At 25.0% G+C, this 11,353-nt stretch overlaps 3 protein-coding genes and 1 long non-coding RNA gene across 9 annotated transcripts in view; 1 reads left to right on the top strand and 3 right to left on the bottom strand.

The window, feature by feature from the left end:
- Positions 1 to 24: 24 nt before the first annotated feature.
- LOC102671805 (tRNA-splicing endonuclease subunit Sen2) lies at positions 25 to 1,862 on the bottom strand. Its single transcript, XM_006614137.1, has 4 exons — positions 1,517 to 1,862; positions 609 to 1,443; positions 348 to 508; positions 25 to 240 (listed from the first exon to the last, which is right to left on the bottom strand). Exons 1-4 carry the CDS (start codon positions 1,685 to 1,687, stop codon positions 79 to 81), a joined length of 1,329 nt encoding a protein of 442 aa, XP_006614200.1. The 5' UTR covers positions 1,688 to 1,862; the 3' UTR covers positions 25 to 78.
- Positions 1,863 to 2,370: 508 nt separating this feature from the next.
- On the bottom strand, positions 2,371 to 7,380 carry LOC102671572 (NADPH:adrenodoxin oxidoreductase, mitochondrial). 5 transcript variants are annotated; one of them, XM_006614136.2, is made up of 6 exons: positions 7,124 to 7,380; positions 4,148 to 4,286; positions 3,876 to 4,094; positions 3,562 to 3,777; positions 2,846 to 3,451; positions 2,680 to 2,787 (listed from the first exon to the last, which is right to left on the bottom strand). In XM_006614136.2, the coding sequence occupies exons 1-6, from the start codon at positions 7,129 to 7,131 to the stop codon at positions 2,689 to 2,691; spliced, it is 1,287 nt and encodes a 428-aa protein (XP_006614199.1). In that variant the 5' UTR covers positions 7,132 to 7,380; the 3' UTR covers positions 2,680 to 2,688. The 5 variants fall into 5 exon arrangements, 3 of the variants coding, with proteins under 3 accessions (XP_006614198.1, XP_031365586.1, XP_006614199.1); XR_004150247.1 differs by lacking the exons at positions 2,680 to 2,787; positions 2,846 to 3,451; positions 3,562 to 3,777 and adding exons at positions 4,515 to 4,682; positions 4,765 to 5,317; positions 5,439 to 5,746 and having other exon boundaries at positions 3,930 to 4,094; positions 5,831 to 7,218; XM_006614135.2 differs by having other exon boundaries at positions 2,371 to 3,451.
- A 965-nt stretch (positions 7,381 to 8,345) lies between these two features.
- The window catches only part of LOC102671122 (protein obstructor-E), a 6,925-nt gene continuing 3,917 nt past the window's right edge, over positions 8,346 to 11,353 (bottom strand). Inside the window, exons 4-5 of one of the 2 annotated variants that reach the window (XM_006614132.2) lie at positions 11,274 to 11,353; positions 8,346 to 8,517 (exon numbers count right to left, since the gene is read on the bottom strand). The exon at positions 11,274 to 11,353 is cut by the window's right edge and continues 1 nt beyond it. In XM_006614132.2, coding sequence (XP_006614195.1) covers positions 8,454 to 8,517; positions 11,274 to 11,353 — 144 coding nt within the window. In that variant the 3' untranslated portion in view covers positions 8,346 to 8,453. Of the gene's footprint in view, positions 8,518 to 9,225; positions 10,170 to 11,273 lie in introns of those variants that run through there. The other variant, XM_006614131.1, reaches the window with a different exon arrangement.
- LOC102671022 lies at positions 10,164 to 11,236 on the top strand. Its single transcript, XR_421531.2, has 2 exons — positions 10,164 to 10,426; positions 10,600 to 11,236. It is a non-coding gene; the product is annotated as an uncharacterized LOC102671022 (long non-coding RNA).

The raw sequence follows: 11,353 nt of genomic DNA, 5'->3' as shown, positions 1-11,353 counted from the left end.
AAAAAAAAAAAAAAAAAAAAAGAATTTTAAACTTATGTATATTTATTTACAATTATGATAAATATGTTAAATACAAAATTAACATGAATCATCATCTTCCTCTTCTACATCTTTATTATGTTTAGGATTCCATCTTCTCCATAATAACTCTCTTACAGAAAATTCAGAAAGTATATCCACATTTAGATTAGATGTATGTAAAATTGAAGATGGCCATAAAACTTGTGCAAATAATATTTCCTATATAAATATATATATTTTTTAGTTCAAAATATTTTTACAATTCAAAATATTTTTGTTATATATAAAAAAATATTTTGTAATAAAGAAATTATTTAAAAAATTACCTTGGCAGCAGTTTCTGACAATCTTTCTAATCCTAATAAACTATTCCATGTTAATTTCCTCATACATTTATTCTGATCTGTGATTAATGTATCACCATCTAAAATATCTATTATTACAATGTAAGATGCATGATAAAATGGTGGTCCTTGTTTATATAATACTAAAATATTAAAAAAAAAATCTTTGACATCTATTTAAAAAATTATTCAAGTTTCATTATATTATCTTATTACTAATAAGAAAAAAAAAATAATACTAACAAAAATCTCCACCATATTTAAGACCAGGTTTTACTACCCATCCTTTGCTTCGAAAATAATGATATACAACATATTTTGGGATAAAATTTTTATCAGTTTTACAGAAAAAATGCCAAGCACTATCAATATCTAACAAATTACCATCAAAATCTATTAAATTCAAACAACCTAAACCATACAAAAGAAAAAATGTTTCCTCAAATGTAAGATGGAGTGTTTCTTGAATTGGAAAACTTTCAGATTCAATTTTAGGTTTTATTTCTTTTAAATAATTTTCAGTTTCTGTATCACTATCTGGTAAGACAAGTAACTTATTTTCAATATCTGTATTATCAGTAAAATGTAAATCATCTTCTTTTAAATTAAAATCTGTAAAATATTCTTTTTTTTCATTTTCAATAGATTTTTTTTTGTTACTATCAATGTATTGTCTATTTTCTTTAATAATTAATGAATTATCATCTCTTTTTATGGAATTTAAATTTATATGATTTCCTTCTATCTTTTTATTAGTTTTATTAATTTGTTGATTTTTTTTATATTTTTCATCTAAAGAAGCAGAATTTGTATCTATTTCAATTATATCTGGTGTACTTTCTTGACTATCTAAAAATTCATCATCATCTTGATTAATATTTTTAGAATGAGAAAATTCACATTTGTTTTCTTCTAAATTTATATTTTTATTATTAGCTTCCATGCTAAGTTCATTAAATTGTTTTAACCATTCTTGTCTACGAAGCCATTGTCTATTTCTTACAACTGGAGGTGCTCCATATCGTGTTTTACCAAATGAAGGAAAACCACGTGATAAAGATCCTTTTCCAAAAAAACCCTAAATGAATATGTTTAAATATAAGTGAAGTAAAAATTTTAATTATATACATAAATATTTAAATCATAATTACCATAGAATGTACTGCAACAATTTCTTTTGGATCTATTATACATGATCCTAAATCTGTAAGATGAGCAGTATAAGTTGTCCATTCATTTTCATCACCTGATAATATAAGTGGAAATGGTAATTGTTCTTTTAATTTTACACGACGTTTTTTCTTTGGTTCTCGTAAATTCATTTTATATTTATATTTAATATATATTTAATATTAAACTTAATTAATCATAATATATAGTTTAAAATTTATATCAAGTTTTTTAAAATTTATTTAGAACTCATTAAGTTAACTTATTTTTTTATGAAAAAAAAATAAAAAAAATAATATAAATAATTATTAGTATAAACACAGATATTATTTTATATATATATTATTTAATATTCTAATAAATAGTTGACATAAATAGATATCTTTAAATACAACAATTTTTTATTTTTAAATTGATAATTGATATTTTTAATATATAAAACAAATACAGTATAGAATAATTAATTTGTTTTTATGTTTAATATAATATAAAATCTTTTTTACTGTTTATAAAACTAGAAATACAAAACTATAAAAACTGACAAAGATAAACGTGTATAAGTAACATCGAGAGGTTAAAGTGACTAGATTTAGAAATTTTTCATTTTTTTTCATTTTATAAAAATATCTATCATTTTTTATAAATTTTGTATTGGAAATCTTATAAAATTATAGTTTATAAAATTGAATAAAAAAGAAAATTTTAATAAATAATTATAGCATATCATAGAATTTTTAATACTATTAAAGACGTAATTGTTAAATGCATTAATTAGTAAATTAATTAATTAATTAAATTTTCTAATTATTTGTAAATTTAGAAAAATAAGATTTTATTTAAAATAATAAAAATTTATTTATTTTAAATATTTTTGTCAAAAATATATTTATAATATAAATAATATAAGTAATTATAATATATTGTTTATAATTAAAATGAATAAATTAGGAGATATATTGAAGAATATTAAATTAGATATAAATTTTTTATAATTTAAAATCATTTCATTAATAATTATTTATGAATTATTGAAAAATGAAAAAAGTTTATTTTTTTTCATTTATTTATATATTTATTTATTTTTTATACTTATATCATTTTAAAGCAATTTTTAGCATTTCATTAATATCAATTATTTTTTCTCTTGGTTTTCCTAATATTTTTCCTCTTTCACATTCAATTTTATCAATTTTTTTCCAATCATTATATGATACTGTAGGTACTCCTTTATGATCAAGTATTTTCGACAAACCTGCAAAACCTGGCTTGTTTTCTGTAATTGATAATTCTTTATTTATTAATGTACCAACTTGAAATGCATTTGTCATTGTTGATAATATAACTCCTACTGGACCTGTTGCAACCCAACCTGCAGCATAAAGATTTTCTTGGACTTTTCCAGCTGTATTTTTAATGTGACCAATCTTTTTATCAAATGGTATTGATACATCTATTGGAACAGATTTATAACCAATACTGCGAAATGCTAGACCACATTCAATTTCTTCAAATAATCCAGTAGGTACAGCAAGCTGTGTAGATATATCATTACCTTCAAGTTTATTTATTGATAATTTAATACCATTTATGTCGTTAGAACCTAAAAATTTCACAGGACTTCTTAAAAATAATAGATATAATTCTTTTGTTTTTGTATCTGAAGGTGTTTTTTCTAAATATTCTAGCATAAGTTCAGTTAATCTTTTTCGTGGTCTTGTTAAAGTATTAACTATTTGTTTTATATTTATAAAATCATCTTTACGCCAATAAGTCTCACAATTATTTAATTTTAATATTTCTCGTAATTCAGCAATTGTAAATGCTGCTTGTAGTGGCCCCCTTCTTCCTATTAATGATACTTTACGTATTTTACTCTTTGACAATTTTTCTAAAGAATGTGATGTTATATCAGTATTCTAAAAAAATAAAGTTATAAATAAGTTAAAAGTATATTGCATAATATACTTTTAATTGTAATATATTTAAATATATTAAATTTTCTTAAAAAATTTAATTTAGAACATACCTTTAACTTATCAACTGGTGTTAATAAAATTCTTGCAATATCTATAGCAACATTACCTTGTCCTAATACAACGGCTTCTTCTACATCTAAATTAATATTCAAATTACTATCTGCAGGTACTCCATTATACCAACCGACAAATCGTTTTCCTGATATTATATTATTTAAATTTTCTCCAGGTATATTTAATGTTTTATCTTCTTCTGCACCATATGCCTAAACATTTATTAATATTAAATATAAAATTATTATATATTAGTAAAGTATATTATAAAATAAAGAAAAATATGATTGAATAAATTTATAATACATACTAATAAAACTACATGATAAATTTCTTGCAATTCCTTTATAGTAACATCTTTTCCTATATTAACATTCCCTATAAACCGAAAACGTGGATTAGATGCAGTTTTTTCAAATGTATGAATAACATTCTTCACTTCTGGATGATCTGGAGCTACACCAAAACGTACTAAACCATACGGTACTGGTAATTTTTCCAATAAATCCACTCTTACATTATTAATTGTCTGTAAAATTGTTTTGTTACAATATTAATCTATATAATTTATACTACACTTACCTTTAATAATTGTTGCGCAGTATAAAATCCTGCTGGTCCTGCTCCAATAATACATATTCTTGGTACAATATGTTCAGTTGAAAATAAACGAACATATTTGTACATTTTATTAAATTTCATAGTAGAGATTTGTATTAATCTAAAAGAATATATTGTAAATTAAAGTCATACATGATTCACGAATATATTAAGATTATAATATTCTTTTAAAGAAGACAGCCAAGAATTTTCATTTTGAATTTGATTTTTTTTCTCTATGTAATAAATTTATAAATAATAAAATTGAAATTTATATTTAATTTTATTATATATTTTATATTTATAAATATTTATAAATGCATTATGAATATGGGAAAAAAGCACACACCATTGACAAATATGCATTTATATTTTATTATATCAAAAATTTGGTACAACTTTGGTTTATTTTGGATCATCTTTTAATTTATACTTTGTTTCATCATATGTAATACATAATGAATGTATGTTTTTATGACCCAATGATTAAGGTCTGCTGAATAGCATAAATAACACCCTAAAAAAGGAAATAATGTCAATATTGAAAATATAATATTGAAAAATTGTAATTAAATATACTAATATATAATTCTTTTTACCTTTATAAAATAGTGATGGAGAAATTATTTCCAAAATAGCTTTCCCTTGTTTTTGAGCTTCAAAAGAAGCAGCTTTAATTTCATTTAAGAATCTTAATATTTTAGGATTGTAATTATAATGATGTAATGTGATTTTCAATCCTACGTGATTGCATATTGTAATTTTTAACAAATTAAAAGCACAGCTTATAAGATAAAGAAGTTCAATACTAAGGTGAGTAAACAATGAATAACCAATTAAAACTAATGTTGTTCCAATTTCGAGTTTTTGTAATGTATCATAAATTTCTGTGATTATTTCATGACCATCATAAATATCTGTATATCGAAAAATTAAAATTTCATGTTTTGGTTTACAAAGAATTTTAGCTTTTAAATTCTCTATACTCTCTATCGAAGGAAATTGTATTTTCAAATTTATTTTATTAAGGATGTCATCAATACCATTTAATATCTTCAAAGCATTTTTATTACAAAATTTGGAATTATATATTTTGTGAAACACTTTTCCTGAACGAATTTGCAAATCTTCTGGGAATTCAGAGAATTTGTACTATAAAAGATAAAAATTTAATTTATATTGTAGAAAATTAATTTAATAAATTATATTGTAGAAAAATTTTATTTAAAGAGAGTATATAATATAATAAAAAAGAATTAAAAAAATAGCTTACTTTTACAACTTCATCAGATGATACATGAATTTCAATTTTATTAAAATCATTACAAAAACTTTCTATCCTATCTAAAGGTGCTAATTGTTGTTTTTCACAACGTTCATTATATGATCCTTGTAATGATCTTTTATATTGATTTGTATTAATGGTTCTTCCTAATATAATTATGTTTCCTACAATTTCTCCTGTTTCTAATTTTTTTACATTATAATCTTTAACATATTTATCAGCTACCATACACTGAATTTGTTTTGTATTTTGTAACATTTTAGATTCATCAGAGTTAAATGTAACAATATTGTTTACTATAACAAGACATTGATGAGATTTAAAAAATTCACTACATTGTATAATTTTTTCCATAAATGCATATGGAATATCATGCTTACTAAAAATTGCTTGTTTAGGACCATATTCATAATGCTCTTTTAATTTTTCTAAATAAGGTGAGATAAATGTTGGTCCTTTAAAGTTTGTACATACAACATATGTTTCTGAATTTCCTTCTTTACTTGTTGCTGGTTTTATAACACTCACATTACTAAAACAACAAGATAATAAATATATCAGACATATTGTATTACATTCAAAAATAGTAAAAATTTTTAATAAAAAACTCCCTCCAGTAGCTAATAATTGTAATGCAGTTATGGTTTCACAAAAATGTAAATGTATTAAAACACTTTCTTGTTCTGCTGGAACATCTGTACAGTCTATACTACCATCTGCAGTAATCAAGAATATATTACAATGTGGCTGTGCTACTTTTATAAGTTCATTCAAATTTTTTAAATTCATAAGATTTCCGGTATTATCTTCTCCAAAACACCAATGATTTAATGTGTGTCTAATGAACCTGTCATCATCAACCATTATAGATGCCGGATTACCTTCATAATATGGATTTAAGGTCATAGCAAGCCAATCCCATTTAATATTAGGAACATTTGTTTTTAACCAATGATTTAAAGATGTGATGAAAGCTCCAGGTGCTTCACATAAATGAACAGATTTAAAACATTTATTATTATTACAAATATAATTCATTGGTATTAAAGGAAACGATGATACTATTTCATAAAATTTACACCATGCTTGAGTTAAAAGTTCTGGTTGAATATAAGTTTTCAATCGAGTCATAACATCTTTTGCACTGTTTCTTATTCTTGTATGTAATTGCCATTTATCAGGATCATAATTATTTAAACAATTCTTTATGGCATTTAATTCATTTTTTATTAATTGTAATTCATCGACTGTCCATAAACAATCTTTAAACATAGTTGTTGGTTCAGGCATTGTATAACATTCATTATTTACAATTGTAAAACGTTTATTAAATAAATTATTTATATGTTCATTTTGAGTTTGATTTTTATGCATACAATCTTTATTTGTATGTAATAACTGTTGTTTTTTAAAATCATATTCCTCTGTTTCCATTGTTTAATCAATAATTTAATTATTACACTTATTCGCGTATAATCACATAATCAGTATAATTCTTTTTATGTAAAGAATTAATTTAAAGTTAATTTAAAGTATAAAATAAGAATATATAAATTATAAATATATTTAATTTTTTAAAAGAATTTAATAATTTTTTCAACATTTAAAGATTAAAATTCTTTCATATAATTGCCTTGGCTGACTTCTTATTTTTGACAGATATAATTTCTCACCTTTTCATTATATGATAATAAATATAATACTTTGTTTAGTTAACAAAAATTGACAAAAAAATTATATTATTTTATTTCGTAAAAACTATGAATATACATTCTAAAATTCATATAATATAAGCACTACTTTTTTTTTTATAATATAACTTAATCAATATTTTGAAATAATCATATACATATAGATTTGATTTATTGATAAATAAAATTATATGATTTATATGTAGTGGGAGAAGGACAGTGATAGGGTAAAAATATTGAAATCAGCGCCATCTCCAAAATGTTGCAAATGCAACACATACACAAAGGTCAGAAAAAGCAAGAGAAAGATAGAAATAGAGAAAGAATTGATTGTCAGCATCATCTCTCGAATGTTAAAAACATCTTTTTTAAAAAATAATTTCTAAATGTATCAAGAGATGGTATTGATCTTTAATTCTTATCTATTATCTTATCCTGTCTTTAAAGAGTTATATTTAATATTCAAGAGATGGCACTGAACATCAATTCTTATTTTATTTCTATCCTTTTCTCATTATTTTCTGTCCTTTCTTCATATGTTTCATTTGCAACACTCTGAAGATGGCACTGATTTCAATAATTTTTATTTATTTCTGTCTTTTGTCATTACCTACTTTTTTATTTATTTTTTATTTATATTTAACACGTGAACACAAATAAGGTATATTTGAACACTTTCATCATTTTTTTTAAAACTACATATATCTTAATTTTTTATGCAAAAAATATAATCACATTCTTTTTTTTTGTTGAAAATATGTGATTACAACATATATGATTATAAGAATTATTCATTATATAGAATATTTATAAAAAAATATTATACAGAATATTATATAATAGAATATTCTATTCTTTTTATTTTTAATTCTATATTGATATATTTAACTTTAATTTTTTAATCATTATATTCTTATCCTGAATCGAATTGTTTAAATTAACACAGTAAAAGTATTCAAAATGATAAACAGATTCTAATATTTCCAAGGTATAGGACAAAAATTGCATTGAATATTAAGTCTATTATTTTATATTTTGTCATTTTATATTTTGACTATGGTATTACATATACAATATTTATTTATCGTTTTATAGTAGTAATTTATTTACATATATCATAACCTATATTACAATTATCTAACGTGATACGATAAGAGATATGAATGATATTGCGAATGATTTAAAATGAAATATATGAATTTTCTTTATTTCGATGGAAGATGCAGGAAATTAATAGATTTTGACGAATTTCAAAATCTTCCGATCCTTGTGTCGATCAGAATTATTGAACTTTGCGTATTTGTCCTCTTCGTCACTTTTTTTTGTATCCCAATTTTCGTAAAGCCTTTAGATCCACGTCTCCATAGTAGTCTTCGCTATAAAATTTATTATTTATAATGGTGAGATTTATTTTCTAAAAAATCGATAACTCAATAAAGAGATGAAACAATAATAAAATATCGTAATCAACATGTTAATAATAACAGTTTAAATTAAACACCGAAAATTTTAATACGTATAATATAACCTATAAAATATATGCTTAATAATAAAATATAATATGATAAAGGAATAAGAAAAATCTTCAATCACTACGCGTAAATTTCGATTCGTATTCTCATTAGCTGTTTTTAAATCATTTTAAACGATTCTTAATTTTAAGTTTTCATCTTTACGTTATAAGATAGTGCATCGAATGACAACGATAAGTTGTGTTTACATTTAAAACATTGTTACATTTTCGATAAAAACGAGCATGCAGAGTTAGAAATCGCGAAAAAAATAGATTTCCATAACGAAACAAGCAAATACACAAATACACTTGGATCAAAGGATAAGATAGATCAAAGGATAAGATGGATCGATAGGAAAAGTACATAGACTTTTTTTTTCACGAATTTTTGTTTCTTTTATTATACGAATTTTTCACATTACTTAAAAATATAACGACGGACGAGTCTAGCTTACGCAAGCATGCTTGATCTTGGAATCAAGAGAATGTGAGGGACAAGCTCGAATCGAAACAAATTGAAAAGAAGAAAGAACGACTCACCGTCCATCGAATCATTCCCTTAGATTTCTCTTTTTTTTTTTCAAAAGTATAAATATCCAATGGACGTAATTCTAACCTAGATACCGATCAACGAGCTTTGTTTTAAAACCGTACGTCTTACGATAGCTAACAAGATTGCGTACGGAAGAGGAAAATAAAGGGAAATGGATAAAAGTAAACAATGACAAGAGAAGGGAAGAGAGATGAAAAAAGTTATCGACGAGACGATATGATTGGAAATCGAATTTCGATTATCGATTCGAATTTCAATACTCGATGTTAATTTTAACGAGTGTTCGATTACTTGTTCACATGTATATAGACAGAAGGTATACAAATTTTATTTTGTTCGATTTTTATAAAATCGATTAATTCGAATCGATGCACAGTTCGAAAGATTAAAATTCCACGGACGTTACTTCTTCCCGCGTGTTGCGGCGCATCGAGCCGCATGGACGAAATAACCTCGACACGAGTGAGGGAATTCTGTGACGTATAACTCTTCGGTCACGAGACTATCACGATTTTCCTCCCGTATTATAGTCAAACCACGTATGAAATAATGGTAAATAATAGCAAATTATTCGATTGTATTTGTTTCAGAAAAGCTCGAGTGTACGCACGAAGAACGTGACCGAGCATCACAAGTGTATGTATCTGTCACTTATGCGTATATGTATGTGTGTGTGCGTGCTTGCACAAGAGAAAAATATGCATAGAAAAGAGATTCACACAAGAGTAAGAAGTGAGGATGAAGGAGGGAAGAGAAGAGGGAAAGAAAGTGAGGAGGAAGAGGAAAAAGGAAAGGAAGATGAGAGAAATTATTCTTGAAGGGATGCGTTGGGCCTCGCAGGTGCCGATGGGGGCCTCGGTTTGCCTTGAGGAGGCTTCCTGGTCTCGCCTGAATTCTGAATTCCGGCAAGCAGCTCGCTCTTCCTGATGCTCTTTAGATCCAGGTCACCGTAGTAATCCTCACTGTGAACCAGAACACCGGGAAAAATCCGGAGGTTAGGATCATGCGTGATGTGCCACCTGTTTTCGCGTGCAGCCTTGTGTTTTTTTTCTTTTTTTTTTTTCTCTTTTTTTTTCTATTAATCACGTTTACGTGAGAAGAGGTGATTACGGATTCGTTTTAGTGTGTCAGTGCTTTGGGAACACGTTGCAATATATAGTTTGTCTCGAAATTTATGGACGAGTGTGAAAGTTAACCTCTTCGGAACATTAAGGAAAAGGTTAGTAAATTAAAATTCATCGAAGAGTTCTCTATTCACATGGAATTTTTTATATTTTTATTATTTTAATAATGAAAACAAAATAACAATCATGATTTGAGATGATATTGCATACGATGCGTTTGATGCTTCATAGCATTTTTGAAGAGGTTAATTTTTTGTTTCTTTTTTAGTGGAATTTGAGTATTCGTAACATTCAGTGATAACATTTAGTTGGATAATCCTCCGTAAAATAATACTTTTAAACTGTGAATATTAATTAATTACATATGTTAGATAATTTTGTTGTTAATTAACGATATGATTACTTGTTATACCATTGTTTGAAAGAAAATTATGCGATTAGAATGAGTGAAGAGAAAAAGAAAATAGCACAAACAAAATTAATTAACATAGAGAAATTATTTTATTGACTTTCACGTTATTTCTGTCCTCAAGAAACATTATGTAAATATTATGTTACTAACATTTGGGTGGCTGTTACATAAAACCTATTTCTACGCATTATGAGAGCAAAGTATACACCAAATATCCGTTTAATTACATCACTCGAAAAATATCTTTCGAACTTTCAGATCTTACGAAAATTATTATTACTACACCATAATCGAGGATATTCCGGTTTGTCCAGAATTTATCTTTTACGTAATACACAGTCGCAAAGCTTCCTCAATCTACTCAAATTCTACTCTCCCTTTGAAATGAGATCTTTTAGAATATTTTTTTTTTTTTTTACAGCGAATAACCAAAAAATAGTAGTCTTCGAATTAGAAATATCACGAATATAAAACACCACACTCAGAAAATTTTGTTTCAACTCGGATAAAGAAGAAAGATAGAGACTCACCATCCAGGAACGTCCTCAGGATCTTCGCAGGCACCGCTGCCATCGGCATCACCGATCTTGAACACAGTGCCGATAGGGCA

This window comes from Apis dorsata, unplaced genomic scaffold, assembly GCF_000469605.1.
Source record: "Apis dorsata unplaced genomic scaffold, Apis dorsata 1.3 scaffold_170, whole genome shotgun sequence".
Taxonomy (NCBI): domain Eukaryota; kingdom Metazoa; phylum Arthropoda; class Insecta; order Hymenoptera; family Apidae; genus Apis; species Apis dorsata.
This window is presented reverse-complemented; position numbering and strand designations above follow the sequence as displayed.

What these genes read in the sequence shown, in the direction of transcription:
- LOC102671572 (XM_006614135.2), bottom strand. An exon ending in CTGCGCAACAATTATTAAAG is followed by an intron (nt 4,095 to 4,147) that starts GTAAGTGTAGTA and finishes ACAATTTTACAG; the next exon opens with ACAATTAATAATGTAAGAGT. An exon ending in TTTATCATGTAGTTTTATTA is followed by an intron (nt 3,778 to 3,875) that starts GTATGTATTATA and finishes ATAAATGTTTAG; the next exon opens with GCATATGGTGCAGAAGAAGA.
- LOC102671805 (XM_006614137.1), bottom strand. Translation starts at nt 1,687, where the DNA reads ATGAATTTACGAGAACCAAAGAAAAAACGTCGTGTAAAATTAAAAGAA. An exon ending in TTGTTGCAGTACATTCTATG is followed by an intron (nt 1,444 to 1,516) that starts GTAATTATGATT and finishes ATATTCATTTAG; the next exon opens with GGTTTTTTTGGAAAAGGATC. An exon ending in TAAATATGGTGGAGATTTTT is followed by an intron (nt 509 to 608) that starts GTTAGTATTATT and finishes TTAATATTTTAG; the next exon opens with TATTATATAAACAAGGACCA.